This window comes from Microtus ochrogaster, chromosome 21 (genome assembly GCF_000317375.1).
Source record: "Microtus ochrogaster isolate Prairie Vole_2 chromosome 21, MicOch1.0, whole genome shotgun sequence".
In the NCBI taxonomy this organism is placed as follows: Eukaryota; Metazoa; Chordata; class Mammalia; order Rodentia; family Cricetidae; genus Microtus; species Microtus ochrogaster.
The window spans coordinates 46061282-46074985 of NC_022022.1; the positions used below are offsets into that span (position 1 = coordinate 46061282).

The 13704-nt window shown below is 41.7% G+C and overlaps 1 protein-coding gene across 1 annotated transcript in view; it reads right to left on the bottom strand.

The window, feature by feature from the left end:
* Positions 1 to 6299, bottom strand: part of Asb17 (ankyrin repeat and SOCS box containing 17) — a 12386-nt gene extending 6087 nt beyond the window's left edge. The window contains exon 1 of the mRNA XM_005357470.3: positions 5801 to 6299. Coding sequence (XP_005357527.1) covers positions 5801 to 6201 — 401 coding nt within the window. The 5' untranslated portion in view covers positions 6202 to 6299. The remainder of the gene's footprint in view (positions 1 to 5800) is intronic.
* Positions 6300 to 13704: the final 7405 nt, after the last annotated feature.

A 13704-nucleotide genomic window follows, 5' to 3' on the forward strand; every position in this document is an offset into this window, starting at 1 on the left:
CTCTCCTCTCTCCTCTCTCCTCTCTCCTCTCTCTCTCTCTCTCTCTCTCTCTCTCTCTCTCGTGAGATGACAGCTTTGCTGGAGTCAGTTCTCTCTGCACCATGTGGACTCCAGAGCTGGACCTCAGGTTGTCTGTCAGACTAGCGGCAGCTACTGCTGCCAGCTGAGATACGGCTGGTCCAAGGAAAGAAATTGTATTTTTGGCTCACTGCTGTATCTGTGAGACTTAAAACAATACTGACTCTGTAGGGGTCAATCAAATATTTTTTATTGGAATTTTATTTCAATCCCAATAAGACTTTTTTTGTGTTTGATACTCATTTAAACCTTTTACAGGCAATGTAATGCTTTTTTCTTGCCAGTTGTTGTTAAGCATAGTTAGAATCTTAGAGGCTCACTCATCAACCTTTGGGCAAACATAGCATAACAATGTGTATATCAGATAGTGCTCAGTTAATGTCCAGCTGAAAGCTCAATACCCCAGCACAGTATCAAAGGGAAACTACCCACCTGGCTGTCTTTATTGTATCATCACTATTGAAGGGTCAAAATGTGGGTACAAACTGGAAAACCAGGTCTTCAACTCAAAACACTTAAGATTTACTTTCTTGCACCATATTAGCCTCATATAAATATTTAGGTTGAAGCTGAACATAAATCAGTTAAATTGTGACACAGTACTTGACATTATATCTTTCAATAATGCCAATTTGCTGATATTCCTGAAATTAGATTTTTCTTTATCTTATGGGTTTCCAAACTCTACTAAAAAGGACTAACCAAGATATTCCTCTCTGCATTCATTCATTTGGAATACAAAAAGCCAAATCCTGTCGAGTCACAGTTAAGGACAATAGCCTAAAACACACCAATGACTAACCCAGCAACTAATGACCCTGCATTCTTTCAAGGGGGCATCTAAGTATCTCCCAGTGGCACACAACAAGCATTTCTCTGATCAGTTCATGGAAGCTCTATTCAGTGCCAACCATGGACGAAGCTCTCAGCATACCAGGAGAACATCTGGCCAAAAACTCCCCTGGCACTTTGTAGAAGGGCATCCACAAAACGGAATGACAACCTATGTCAAAGCATCTGGGGTTTCTCACAAGTTTTACACTCTAGCTACTCAACTCTGTGACATCTGCTCTTTTCCACCCATTAGGGCTGAGGACCTCAGCGCTTCTCAAGAGAGCAATGGCTCAGCTCTCAGCAATCCCTCTCCCATCAGCTTCTCATCAGTAACAATCGGCTTCCCTACATCTTTGGGGAAATAACTTTCCATCGAGTCACAGGCTACAGGCCATGCCACTGAAGTCACCCTGCAGAGTCTTCGCTGAGAAGCCGGGTGTGCACTTTCGGAGTTTCAGGTTCAGATCATGTTATAAATCACATCTTCAGCACGAAATCCTCCCCTTTCCTGACATATTCTTTAAAGGGGTCCCCTCATTATTGCCACCACAAGTCCTGAGCAGTAGATGTCGAGCTGGTTCTTCAGAGGAAGGGACATCATATTCTATATTGGCTCTAATAACGCTTTGTTTGTTTGTTTGTTTTTCAAAACAGGGTTTCTCTGTGTAGCCCTGGCTATTCTGGAACTTGATTTGTAGACCAGGCTGGCCTTGAACTCAAAGAGATCTGCCTGCCTCTGCCACCCGAGTGTGGGATTAAAGGCGTGTGCCACCATGTCTGGCTCTAATATAACATTTCTTTTGCTGTTCTACATTTATGTATTATGTATGTGTGCACATGTGTGCATGGGCATGTGTGTACACACCACATGGTACAACATGAAGCTTAGAAGACAAGCTGCGTGTCTCTGTTCTCTTCTTCCACCCCTGTGGGCTCTGGGGCTGGAACTCAGGTCATCAGGCTTGGCAGCTAGGCAGCTAGTACCGTTTCGCCTGCTGACCCATCTCACCAGGCCCTAACACAACCTTTAAACTAGATATATTAATTTTGTAGAAACTCATCCAGAAAATACAAGAACATTACCCTGATGTCAAAGCCATCTAAAGAATCATAAGAAAAGCAGAAGATAATTCTAATGTATATAGATAGGCACAAAGGCCCATATAAAATCTGAATTATTTGAACTTAGCAATATGCAGAAATACTTTACTGTCCAATGAGGTTTACTTTAGAAATACATGATCAGTTTATGACCTGAAAATTCAATCAAGGCACTTCATCTCATAAATGATTTTTAAAAGTGGTCATTTCAAAACTGTGATAAAATTCAAGATGGATGTGGTGGCAATCGGCTGCATTCTCAGGATGTGGTCTTGCCAGTTCTTAAGAAGGTATTTGACTTGACCTTCTAAGTATTGGAATTCAGGAAACTCAGAGCAAAAAGCAAGTGGTCATTGTTAAGATTTAGAAGATTCAGATATATTAAAATTTACATCACCTCTAGGAGATATTGAGTGAATATTGATTGGAAATTGTTGAAAACATGACTAAAGCTCAAATAGATTTAAAATGAGATTTAAACATCTAATCTGTATCCACATGATGTGTGATACATAAAGAGTATGGAGCTGTAAACTAAAATCTGCTTACTGTGTCCTGACAGTTATTATAACGGTGCTCACGTGGATGGAGGGGGCAAACGAAGCAAGGCCTGGTTTTAAATGTGCTGTTAATGCACAGTCCTCTGTGTCTGAGAGCTTGTCATACGTGCCTGTGTAATGAGGCACAATATTTCTGTACAGTTGCATAGTGGATGACTCTGGTTTGCAGATAGACATATCTCCAATTCTTCGACATTCTCCTTTGGCTGACAAATCGAATAGACCCTTTTCTCATAATACTGCAATCTCTGGTGTTTACAGTCTACTTTGACACGTTGTTTTCCTGGGCAGACCAGCCTCAGGTTCCCCTGTGGCTTTGTAGTCTATTCCCTCAGCCCTCCTGTCTTCCCACCGCCCTCAGTGTCTAGCAAGCTGTGTATGCCATGTTGGCCAATTTTGATTTGACCCTTATCTTGCACTTTCATCCATGACCATAGTTTCAACTACTCTTCATTTATTTCAACAAATACTGAACATACGCTAAATGAAAACCACTTTTTGAGGTATTTATATTGGTGAACGAAATAAAACTCTTACAGTCTCCCTTAATGTTATATCAGTTATTAACAATGCAGGGTCAACACAGCACATAGAATAAGCCATACAAATATACTTGGAGATGCATGACTGATGGACAGGGCGTGCCTGAAAGGTGACATCTGGGTGAAGACTAGGAGACACATTTACTTAGCTGTATCACCATGTAAGTGCCTGGAATGGTGACGGAAGGGTAAGACAGTCAGTGTGGACCAAAGGGTGAAACTGAGGGCAGAGGAGATGGAGGCCACTTTGTGAAAGGGTGTCATATGTGTGCGAGAAAGTCTTTTGGCTCTGCGTGGACCGGATATGCGCAAGAGGCTTGGGCTGTAAGAGCAGCATGGCTGTCCGCGGTACAACAGAAAGAAAGAAGCCACTTAGCTTGAGACAGGGTGACAGCAGTGCAGACAGCCATATTTTCCCACCACTTGCAGGCAGACAGAACCAACAGATATAAGAAATTAGATGTAGAAATAAAGACATCAAAGATGGCTTTCTGTATCTAGCTACTTGTTGCACGTCTCCATCTGAATGCCCCCTGGAGAGCTCAAACTTTTCTGTCCAGACTGATTTCGTAGGTGTCTTGTCACACTTGATAGGTTTACAGTTGGGCCCATTCTTATGACAAAGGGTATTTTTAGAGCTTTAGGTATAAGTGGTTAGTAAATACATGAGATGTAACTAGAGATTGTCATGTTAAGTCAAATAAGCCATACCCCCAAAGTCAAATATCATGGATTCTCTCTTATGTGGACTCTAGACTCAAATAATAGACAGTAATAGGAGGAAGACAAAATATTACATGTTTTCACTCATAAAGAATTTAGATTTAACTTTGTATGTTCAGATATGTATGACAATGTGGCTTGAACACAAAAGGGGCACTGATAGGAAACATGGAAGGAGGAGGCCCAGGAGGTAGCTGGGGAGGGATGAGTAGGGCACAGCAACACCAATAATGAACGCGTCACAATGAAGCCATTATTTTGTAACCAGTTTTCAAAAGGTATGTTAAGAGAGTCTATTGCTGTTGTCTTGGTAAGAGATGGCAGTGCTCCATCTGGATTAGACATGAGGAACTAAGTAGGATCTGTTTTTATAGACAGTTGAAAGGACTCATTGCTGTGGTGGCAAAGGAAGAAAAGAATCAAGACTTAATAATGAATTCCAAATGTCTGCCTTGAGCAATAGGGTCAGGTGCTACTGAGGTGAGAACCAGATTGGCTTGGAGATGGGTGTGCTGACTGGTAGTCTCTTCTACCCCATGTGGCCCTCCCAGGTAGACAGAGAGGAAGGAGAGGTCAGGACTGGCGATAAAGACTTGGAAGTCACTGACATGCACATGATATTTCAAGTCATGGGACCATGTAAATATTTGAGGGAAAGTATACAGCCCACCAGCCATGGGCAAAGGATGATTCATATCAGAAGACATGTAACAGATGCTAGCCACCCAGAGTGGTGAGCTGGCAGCCTAAGGTGCTAACAAGGTTGCCACACAGAGAAAGACACCACGAGATTGTCAGGCTCCTTCAAAATCTAAAACTCCAATTCTGTGCTAAGTATAATGGCCTGTAGTGACTTTAATCCTGTCACTACATCCATATCCAAATTCTCAATTTAAAAACTGTCCCATACATAGTAGAGAATGAGCAAGAAAGTTCAGATGGATCATACTTGTTCAGTGAGGCCATGGGCATGACAGGCCTTGAGTTCCATCCCAGAAAGCGTGAATGATCCTGTCAATCATAATTCACTTTCATTTTCCATTAAAATTTCCCCTTTCTCTACCCATATTTAACTCTTCCTTTCCTCCTCTATTTATTACACTTTTCAAGGATACCCTGGGCTTTAAACCTGGTTATTAGAAGCTGTAACCACGTAAAACAACACACAAAATGACAAGAAGTCCCAGTGGGGGCTTTGTTTACAGTTTCCAGCTCCTGGCTACCCTTTCATGGGTTGGGATGATCATTCAGGAGCACACTCTCATGGGCTCTTGGGCAGAGGGATATTACAGGGACCATGGCTACTCCAGGCAGAACCCACTACCACGTCTCCAGCCCACCTGTCTCCATGCCCCCAGAAGGTGATGGGTAAGTGTCTTGTTGAATGAGAGGCACAAGTGTTCTAATCAGGCTAACACCTGAAGCCAGGAAATTAATTGACTTAGGATCAAACTCTCGAGCCACAAGAGATTTTGTGTCAGAGATTGCGTGTCAGAGAAGATTGATAGGTTCGGGCAGTAAAAACTTGGCCTGTAACGAGAACATTCTCATTGAGCTCAGTTGTAGAAGATTTTAAATCATTTTTTTAAACTATCTGACACAGATAGGGAGCTCTTGTGTTAACTGTTGACCATGAAGTGATGGATATATTCTGAGCTGTACTTGGGGGAGTGAACTATATACACACACTACAAGTGTGCAATCTCAATAGCACTGAAGGAAGCGACCACGGTAAGTCGTAAGACAAGGTCTGTTTCTTTTTATGGGATGTTCCATGTATTTGCTAACATCTTCCTTGAGCACCACTGTGACTTGATAGTTCGTAATACAGGTAAAACTCTAAAATTCACAGTCCACAATGAAGCCAGGGATACATCCCCAGGATGTGAACGGATCTAAGAAAACCGTATTGTACTCCCCACAGACCCACTTCTCTCTCTTGACAAAGCGTAAGAGGATTACCTCCATATCAGCGCCAGGCTGCAGCTCCTGTCCTGGACATAGTCCTTCGTCTTCTTGAGAAGGAGTTCCACAAAATCAGGATTACCTTTTCTGGCGAAAACCCAGTACAGAATGGTATTCACACATATTTCAGTAAATTCGAGGTTGAAATTGAATTCAAAACGGTGTCCTGACTTCTCCACAAATGCAATATAGTCGGTGAGGAGTATGTCAAAGCCATCCAAGTCAACATACCTCAGAATTTTTGCCAGTGTTCTATAAATCCTGGGTTCATAGCAGTGGTATCCCCATTGACCCAGAAACTGCAAAGAGGGCCTCTTAACTATCTTGTCAATGAGGTTGCAGAATATATTGCCTCTTGGGAAAGAAGCCTTTTGGCATAACTTAGAAGAGTTATTCATCGCTTCTTGGGGGTAGGTAGAAAACCACGGGCAGTCATACTGCGATCCTTCAGCTACATAGTTTGATAATGTGGTAGGCTCTCCGCCACACACACCCCCTTCAGCCTGAGGAAGGACAGCCCTGGGTGACATCACAATACCTGCAGAGCTGTCATCAGCACGGGTCAGAAAACTGAGGCACTTTGTGTAGCTGGTGACATTTGAGAGACCCAAGGGACAGCAGTAATGTGCAGGAGAGCTAAGGGGAAATACATTTAACTTTCCAAGAATTCCACCCAGTCGGCGTTGTGTGTCTCTCAGGTGTGAGAAGCACCCTGCATACATCACACTGCATGTTAGTGTTAGTTATGGGAGCGTAGCTGGACAGCTCTTGAGTTCCGTGTAGGTACTTCCCACTCTCAGTCCTCACAGGTTCCTTCCCCCATTTTGTAGTTGAAACTGATGACATAGATTATGCAACTTGCCAGTAGGCACTCTGCCATCCCTGCATGTAACATCCTAGGAAACAAAATCTAGAAACTTGGTTTTAGGATTTTAAGTTTTGTAGATACTGTTCCTCTACATACCTGGTAGACCCTATGTAATTGGAGCAAAGAGTTGGTTCTTCAAGAAAATCAACAAAATAGACAAACCTTTATTCAAACAAACAAAAAGCAGAAAGATACTATCCAAATTAACAAAATCAGAAATGAAAAGGGGGGACATAAAAACAGACATGGAGGAAATCCAGAGAATCATCAGGATTCTATACTCAAAACTCTATAGTCCACAAAATTGGAAAACTTAAAGGAAATGGACAATTTTCTAGATAAATATCACTTATCAAAAATTAAATCAAGAAGAGATAAGCAAATTAAATAGATCTATAACTGCTAAAGAAATAGAAACAGTCATAAAAATCTCCCAACCAAAAAAAAAGTCTATGACCAGTTAGTTTCAGTACTGAATTCTACAAGATTTTCAAAGAAGAATTAATACCAATACTCCTCAAGTTGTTACAACAGACACAAAGGAACATTGCCAAACCCTTTTTATGAGGCTACAATCACTCTGATACTGGCATAACAATATCAATATGTAGAAGAATAAAAATATATCCATATCTATCACCATACACAAAATCAAGTCCAATGGGTCAAAGACCTCAACATAAAACTGACCACACTAAACCTCATATAAGAGAAAGTGGGAAATATATTTGAATGCATTGGCTTAGGAGATCACTTCCTAAATATAACCCCAGTAGTACAGACACTAAGAGCAACGATTAATAAATGGGACCTCTTGAAACTGAGAAGCTTCTGTAAAGCAAAGGACATGGACAACAAGACAAAACAGCAGCCTACAGAATGGGAAAAGATCTTCAACAACCCCACATCAGACAGAGGGCTGATCTCCAATATACAAAGAGCTCAAAAAATTGGTCATCAAAAGAACAAATAATCAAAAAAAGGGGGTCCAGACCTAAACAGAGAACTCTCAACAGAGGAATCTAAAATGGCTGAAAGACACTTATGGAAATGTTCAACATCCTTAGGTCATCAGAGAAATATAAATCAAAACAACTCTGAGATTCCATCTGACACCTGCAAGAATGGCCAAGATGAAAACCACTGATGACAGCGTATGCTGGAGAGGTTGTGGGGACAGGGGAACACTCCCTATTGCTGGTGCGAATGCAAGCTGGTACAGCCACTCTGGAAATCAATATGGTGACTTCTCAGAAAATTAGGAAGGAACCTATATCAAAACCCAGCAATAGAGCCAGGCGATGGTGGCGCGCGCCTTTAATCCCAGCACTCGGGAGGCAGAGGCAGGCGGATCTCTGTGAGTTCGAGACCAGCCTGGTCTACAAGAGCTAGTTCCAGGACAGGCTCCAAAGCCACAGAGAAACCCTGTCTCGAAAAACCAAAAACAAAAAAACAAAAAAACCAGCAATAGGGGGCTGGAGAGATGGCTCAGAGGTTAAGAACATTGCCTGTTCTTCCAAAGGTCCTGAGTTCAATTCCCATCAACCACATGGTGGCTCACAACCATCTGTAATGAGGTCTGATGCCCTCTTTTGGCCAGCAGGCATACACACAGACAGAGTATTGTATACATAATAAATAAATATAAAAAAAAACCCAGCAATATAGCTGTTGGGTATATACTTAAAGGGTACTCAATCATACCATAAGGACATGAGCTCAACTATGTTCATAGCGGCATTGTTTGTCATAGCCAGAACCTGAAAACAACCTAAGTGCTCCTCAACCAAAGAATGGATTTAAAAAAAAAATGATACATTTACAAAACGGAATACTCTACAGAGGTAAAAAAATAATGACATCTTGAAATTTGCATGCAAATGGATGTAGCTAAAACCATATTGAGTGAGGTAACCCAGACCTAGAAAGAAAAATATGATATGTACTCACAAGTGCCTTCTAGACATAAAGCAAAGAAAAAAGCAACCTACACTCTACAACCCCAGACAACCTAGACAACAAAGAGGACTTTGAGAGAGACATACATGGATCTACATAGGAGGGAGAAAAAGACAAGATCTCTTGTTTAAATAGGGAGTGTGAGAGTCGTGGGAGAGGGTGGAATGGGAGGGGGAGGAAGAGGGGAGCAGAGAAAAGTATAGCTTAATAAAAATTTTAAAAAAAGAAAATGATTTTTTTCTGGATGTCTTTTCTTTCTAGCACACTTTATACTTTTAAACACAAAAGCTTTTATCTTGCCTCTTTTAGATACTTAACTAAAAATCATCATTGCCAACCACAATAATTAGATACTTTAAAGTTCCCATTCTTTTCACATTAACCTGTTCTTATATAAGAAGTGTACAATATGGTATTAGTCGCTGGAAAACGTCTTAGGTTTTTAATTCTCCGGGGAAAGCTCTTACATAAAGGTAAAATGAACAGACTGGTCCAGCTCCAGGAGCCATTTCTCAGGGGCTGACTTCTGTGACTTTTCCATTATAATTCAGTGTGAAGCTATCTTGAAGCAATCTTTAAATACAACTCAATGTGATGTGCCCGCCCCAGGCAAATGACATTTCAAATTGTGTTTCTTTTCACCCTCAAAGCAAGAAGGTCTGTTCCTTCTTGTAGTTAGAGTAATTTAAATGAAGTTAATTTACCAGGTCAGAATCTAAGTTGTGACTTCTCAGATTCTTTCATTTCCATTACAAATTAGGGGAGGCAGAGGGCCTCTGAATCAAAGACTCTGAAGGAAGGCTGGAGTAAAACATTAGTAATTTGAACTCTCTTATTTTTTTTTTTGTTTGTTTTTTGTTTTGAATTGCTGGTCTGGTAGGCAAAGGAATTAATGTTTCTGGCTGGGCTAAATAATCTGCAAACGAAATCAGTGAGTGTCCATGAGGGAGAGGCTAGATTGGCCTTTCTATCAGTGCAGCACCCCAGAGAGCCAGTGCAGGAGCCCAGGCCACAGCCTGACAGCTTTTTGTGTGCCACACAGAGATAGAAAAGTGGGGCCAGTGAGAGCTGGGCACTATCTGCCCCATCCCTTCAGAGCCAGTTTCCCTGCTTTCCAATGAACTCTGCCTGTCTGTGTTTCTCCTGAATTTAGAGATTACAAGGACCCCAGAAACAGTGAAGCCAGAGTAGCATCTCAAAGACATCACCTCTCATTCTTTATTTTTAAACTGATACACAAGAACTAAGATGCTATGTGACATTTCAAGAAATATATGCATTGTATAAGTTTAAATCAGATTAGGTATCTGAAGGACTCTAGCAGGCCTGAGCATGGCAAATGTGGTCTTACCTCTCCTCCATTCACTCTGCCACTAGATTACATTAGGTTACATTCCTAAAGCTAACCACCAAGCTCTACTTCCTCCTACTGAGGTTGACTACCAAGGTCCTGCTGTCAAAGTATTGAAGTCCAACAAACAAAAGCTGCCTTTTGGACACCCTTATTAACACGCACAATCAAACACACACCAACTCATCCTAACACAGGTTTGCCCTTTTCCCTTTATAAGCTGCCATTTGCCTATATCCTCTTCTGTCTCCTCTCTCTCCAGAGGCAGTGCTTTGTCTTTCTGGGTCAAACATTCCTTCCCTCTCCCTTGTTCCTTTCCCCTTCTCTATCCTTATCTGTCTCCTGTCTTTGTCTCTTATTCCCTGCACTTAGTTCCTCTGGGGCAAATAAAATCTCCTTTGTGCTGGGAACATGGTCTTGATCTGCCCTGTGCTGCTCTAGTCCTTTTGATATCTCTCTCTTGGGGTATTTATCTTTTTATTGTTCCCAAGGTATCTTACATACATTGAAACTTCAGGTCCAAATCTCTGGTATGTATTTGGATATCACATTCCCAGCATAATACTGAATTCAGAGTTTTGAAAAAGTAAATGTGTCTTAATTCTACTGATGACTTGGCAACTAGGGTGGTTTGACTAGAAATGGTCCCCATAGACTCATGTGTTTAAATGCTTGGCCATAGGCATTATTAGAAGGTGTGGCCTTGTTGGAATAGGGGTGGCCTTGTTGGAGTCGTATCAACTGTGGAGGTGGATTTTGAGGTCTTATATGCTCAAGCCATGTCCAGTGTGGTACCCAGCCTCCTTCTGTTGCTTGCAAGTGGAGGTGTAGAATTCTCAGCTCCTTTCCCAGTGGCATGTTTGCCTGCATGCTGCCATGCTTCTCACCATGATGATAATGCACTAAACCTCTGAAACTATAAACCAGGCCTGATCAAATGTTACCATGCTCATGATGTCTCCTCACAGCAATAGAAAACCTAACTAAGAAAGTAGCTAATGGGTTTGGGTTGGAATACATCACCTCTTTGAGTTACACAGTATTTCACATTCAGATATTTCTGTGTCTCGGAGTGCTTAGCCATCTTGGAAGGCTTTTAGGACATCTATAGGTAATGCTCTTCCTTTCACCACTCTGTAGACTTCTTTTCACCTTGAACTAATTTCATATCTTTTACATAACCCCCCAAATCCATGTCTCCAGCCCACATTTCTCTAATAAACTTCTACTACCCATGGCTCCTCCCTTCTCCTCACCACCATAAAGGGTGTTCCTATACATTATACTCCTTAATGGTTTCCAATTCAGTACTCTCTACTCCAGCATCCTGTGGACCGATCTGAATAAGGTCCCTATGTCTTCTTCCTGGATTTTTCAGTTACACCTTTCCAGATGCATTTTTTTCTTTTGCATTTAAGGATACAAAACCAGATTAATTTAGCTCTAAAATCATCATTAATTTTCTGTTTATTCTGTAGCACATAAACAGAGTCACCCAAAGTGTTTCACAGTGACATCTGAGCTAGGTGGATGAAGAGAAGTCAGGAAAGCACCAAACTATACAAAGATGATGCTGTTGCCTCTACCAGGGGCTTAGATGAAGCAGAAGTAAAGATCCAGGAGAACTTCCAAGGTAATGAACCAGGGTAAGACTTTAAAGTGGGATGGGGTATTGCAGAAAGACAGGGGACCAGCAGAGGGGAACAGAGGTGTGGGGGAGGGGTAGAGTATGAAGACCAACACCCACAACATATGTCTGAAAACGTCACAGTGGAAGCCATTTCTCTGTGTAAAGATCACTCCCCAGAACTGGTTAAGTTTCTCTGAAGACAAGGCACACTGTACAAGCTAGAGTAAAGATGGATGCAATGACAGAACACGTGTCATTTACAGTTGGCTCTTTATGAGCTGTGCATGTTGGTGCTGGTATGGAGTGCAGAGGTTCGAGCAGATAAGAGTGTGAATAAAGCCCCAAGGTCTTTATCAGTGTTGAGGAGGGGGAGTTTAGGAGGACCAGTTATGACAGCAATGAGGAGGGATAGACAACATTGTAGTAGCATAGCTTAAGATGTAGATAACTGAGTTGTCTACCTATATACATATACATATTTAAAATAATTGATTTAGCAGATATTTTATATAAAATTGTATTTATTAAACCTCATTTTAGTTTTCCATCTTGTTTACATGTCAAATTATAACAAAATATAGAGATAAATTATCTCTGACATGAATTCTTAGAGAAAATAAGACTGATTTTAAAAATAAAAGTTAAGCCAACCTATTAGAAATACTGCAAAATATCTTAGATCTTCAGAGAATAATTTACTTGATCTGACTGTTTCTTGATTTCTGGATCAATGCATATTTTAATGGTTTTAACTAAGAAATGCAGTTGGCATATTAAAAAATAAGACTTAGTAGAAGCACATGTCAGATTATATATATATATGTGGCTGGCATTCCCCAGGGTTTTGGTGAACCCGAGTGATGTGAGCACTGAGGGCTTGTTTAAAGGCACAGCTTCCCTGGGGTTCCAACAGCTTGTGCTCCCTACACACGCTAGTCTTGCTCCAATTCCAAGCTTCCTAAAATTACTAAATTACTAAATTTTTCAAGTAATCAGTCCTGTTCCAAGGCTTGCTTTGAGAAGCTGAGCTTGTCCCAGTGTAATTGATATAGTAGGGGGCAAGTTGAGCAACAGGATTGTGAATTTCAGCTTCACTCCTGTGTGATTTCTTCCATATGTACCCCAGCCCTGCCGTCTAGACTCCTTCCTGACACAACCACATTCCTGGTCAGCTGTGACTAACACTCACTCATCTTCCTCCCTACGGGCCACCCTCCTCCCCACCAAGTCTCTCTCACAGCATCCTGAATCAGGTCCAGGTGATCTTCACCTCTTGGGAGGCTCCTTGGGTGTATCCTGCTCCCCTGTCCATAAAGATCCATGAACTGTATTCATCTCCCCTCTCATACACAACACATAATGGCAGGGCAAACGTAGGAGACTTCCACAGAGACCAGAGTTCTGAAACTCAGCCAGACACGTGTTGCCTTGCTGAGGATGCAGACTGACTTCCTGAAGCTGTCCTCCACAGTTCTTGGCTCTGTCCCTGGATCCATGGTCCCACTCTTCATGCTGTCTGTTTGTAATTGAGGGAACCCAGAAGGTACCTGACTTTACTGCATGTACACACACACACACACACACACACACAGTTGGTTCAATGCTCAATACAAGTTTTTTTCTTAAATGTTTTTATCTTGATTGTTGTATTTGAATTTTCCTTTTAATTCCTTGAGTAAACTCTTGAGTATTTTAGGAAGTCAACTTCAGGTCTATGTTCTGAATCTTAATATCACAAAGACCGTCTTTCTGTCTGTACACAGTCACCTCACTGGATCTTGCATAATCTCCATCTTGTAGTTTGGTCAAGGCTGAATCATCTTCTCATCTTCTTCTCCCCCCCCCCCACCTTCTTCTGTCTCTCTCTTTGTAGAAATAGGAGCGGCGGGCTGCGTCCCGGCACCCGGCCGCCCACATGGCTAGCTCTACCCGAAATAATTACACGGACACTGTGTTCATTTAATCACCGCTTGGCTCTTTAGCTCTAGCCCTTACTGGCTAATTCTGATATCCCGATCAACCCATCTCTAATAATCTGTGAGCACCGGTCTTAGTGAGCACCGGTCTTACCGGGAGTGTATCTTCCCAGGAGC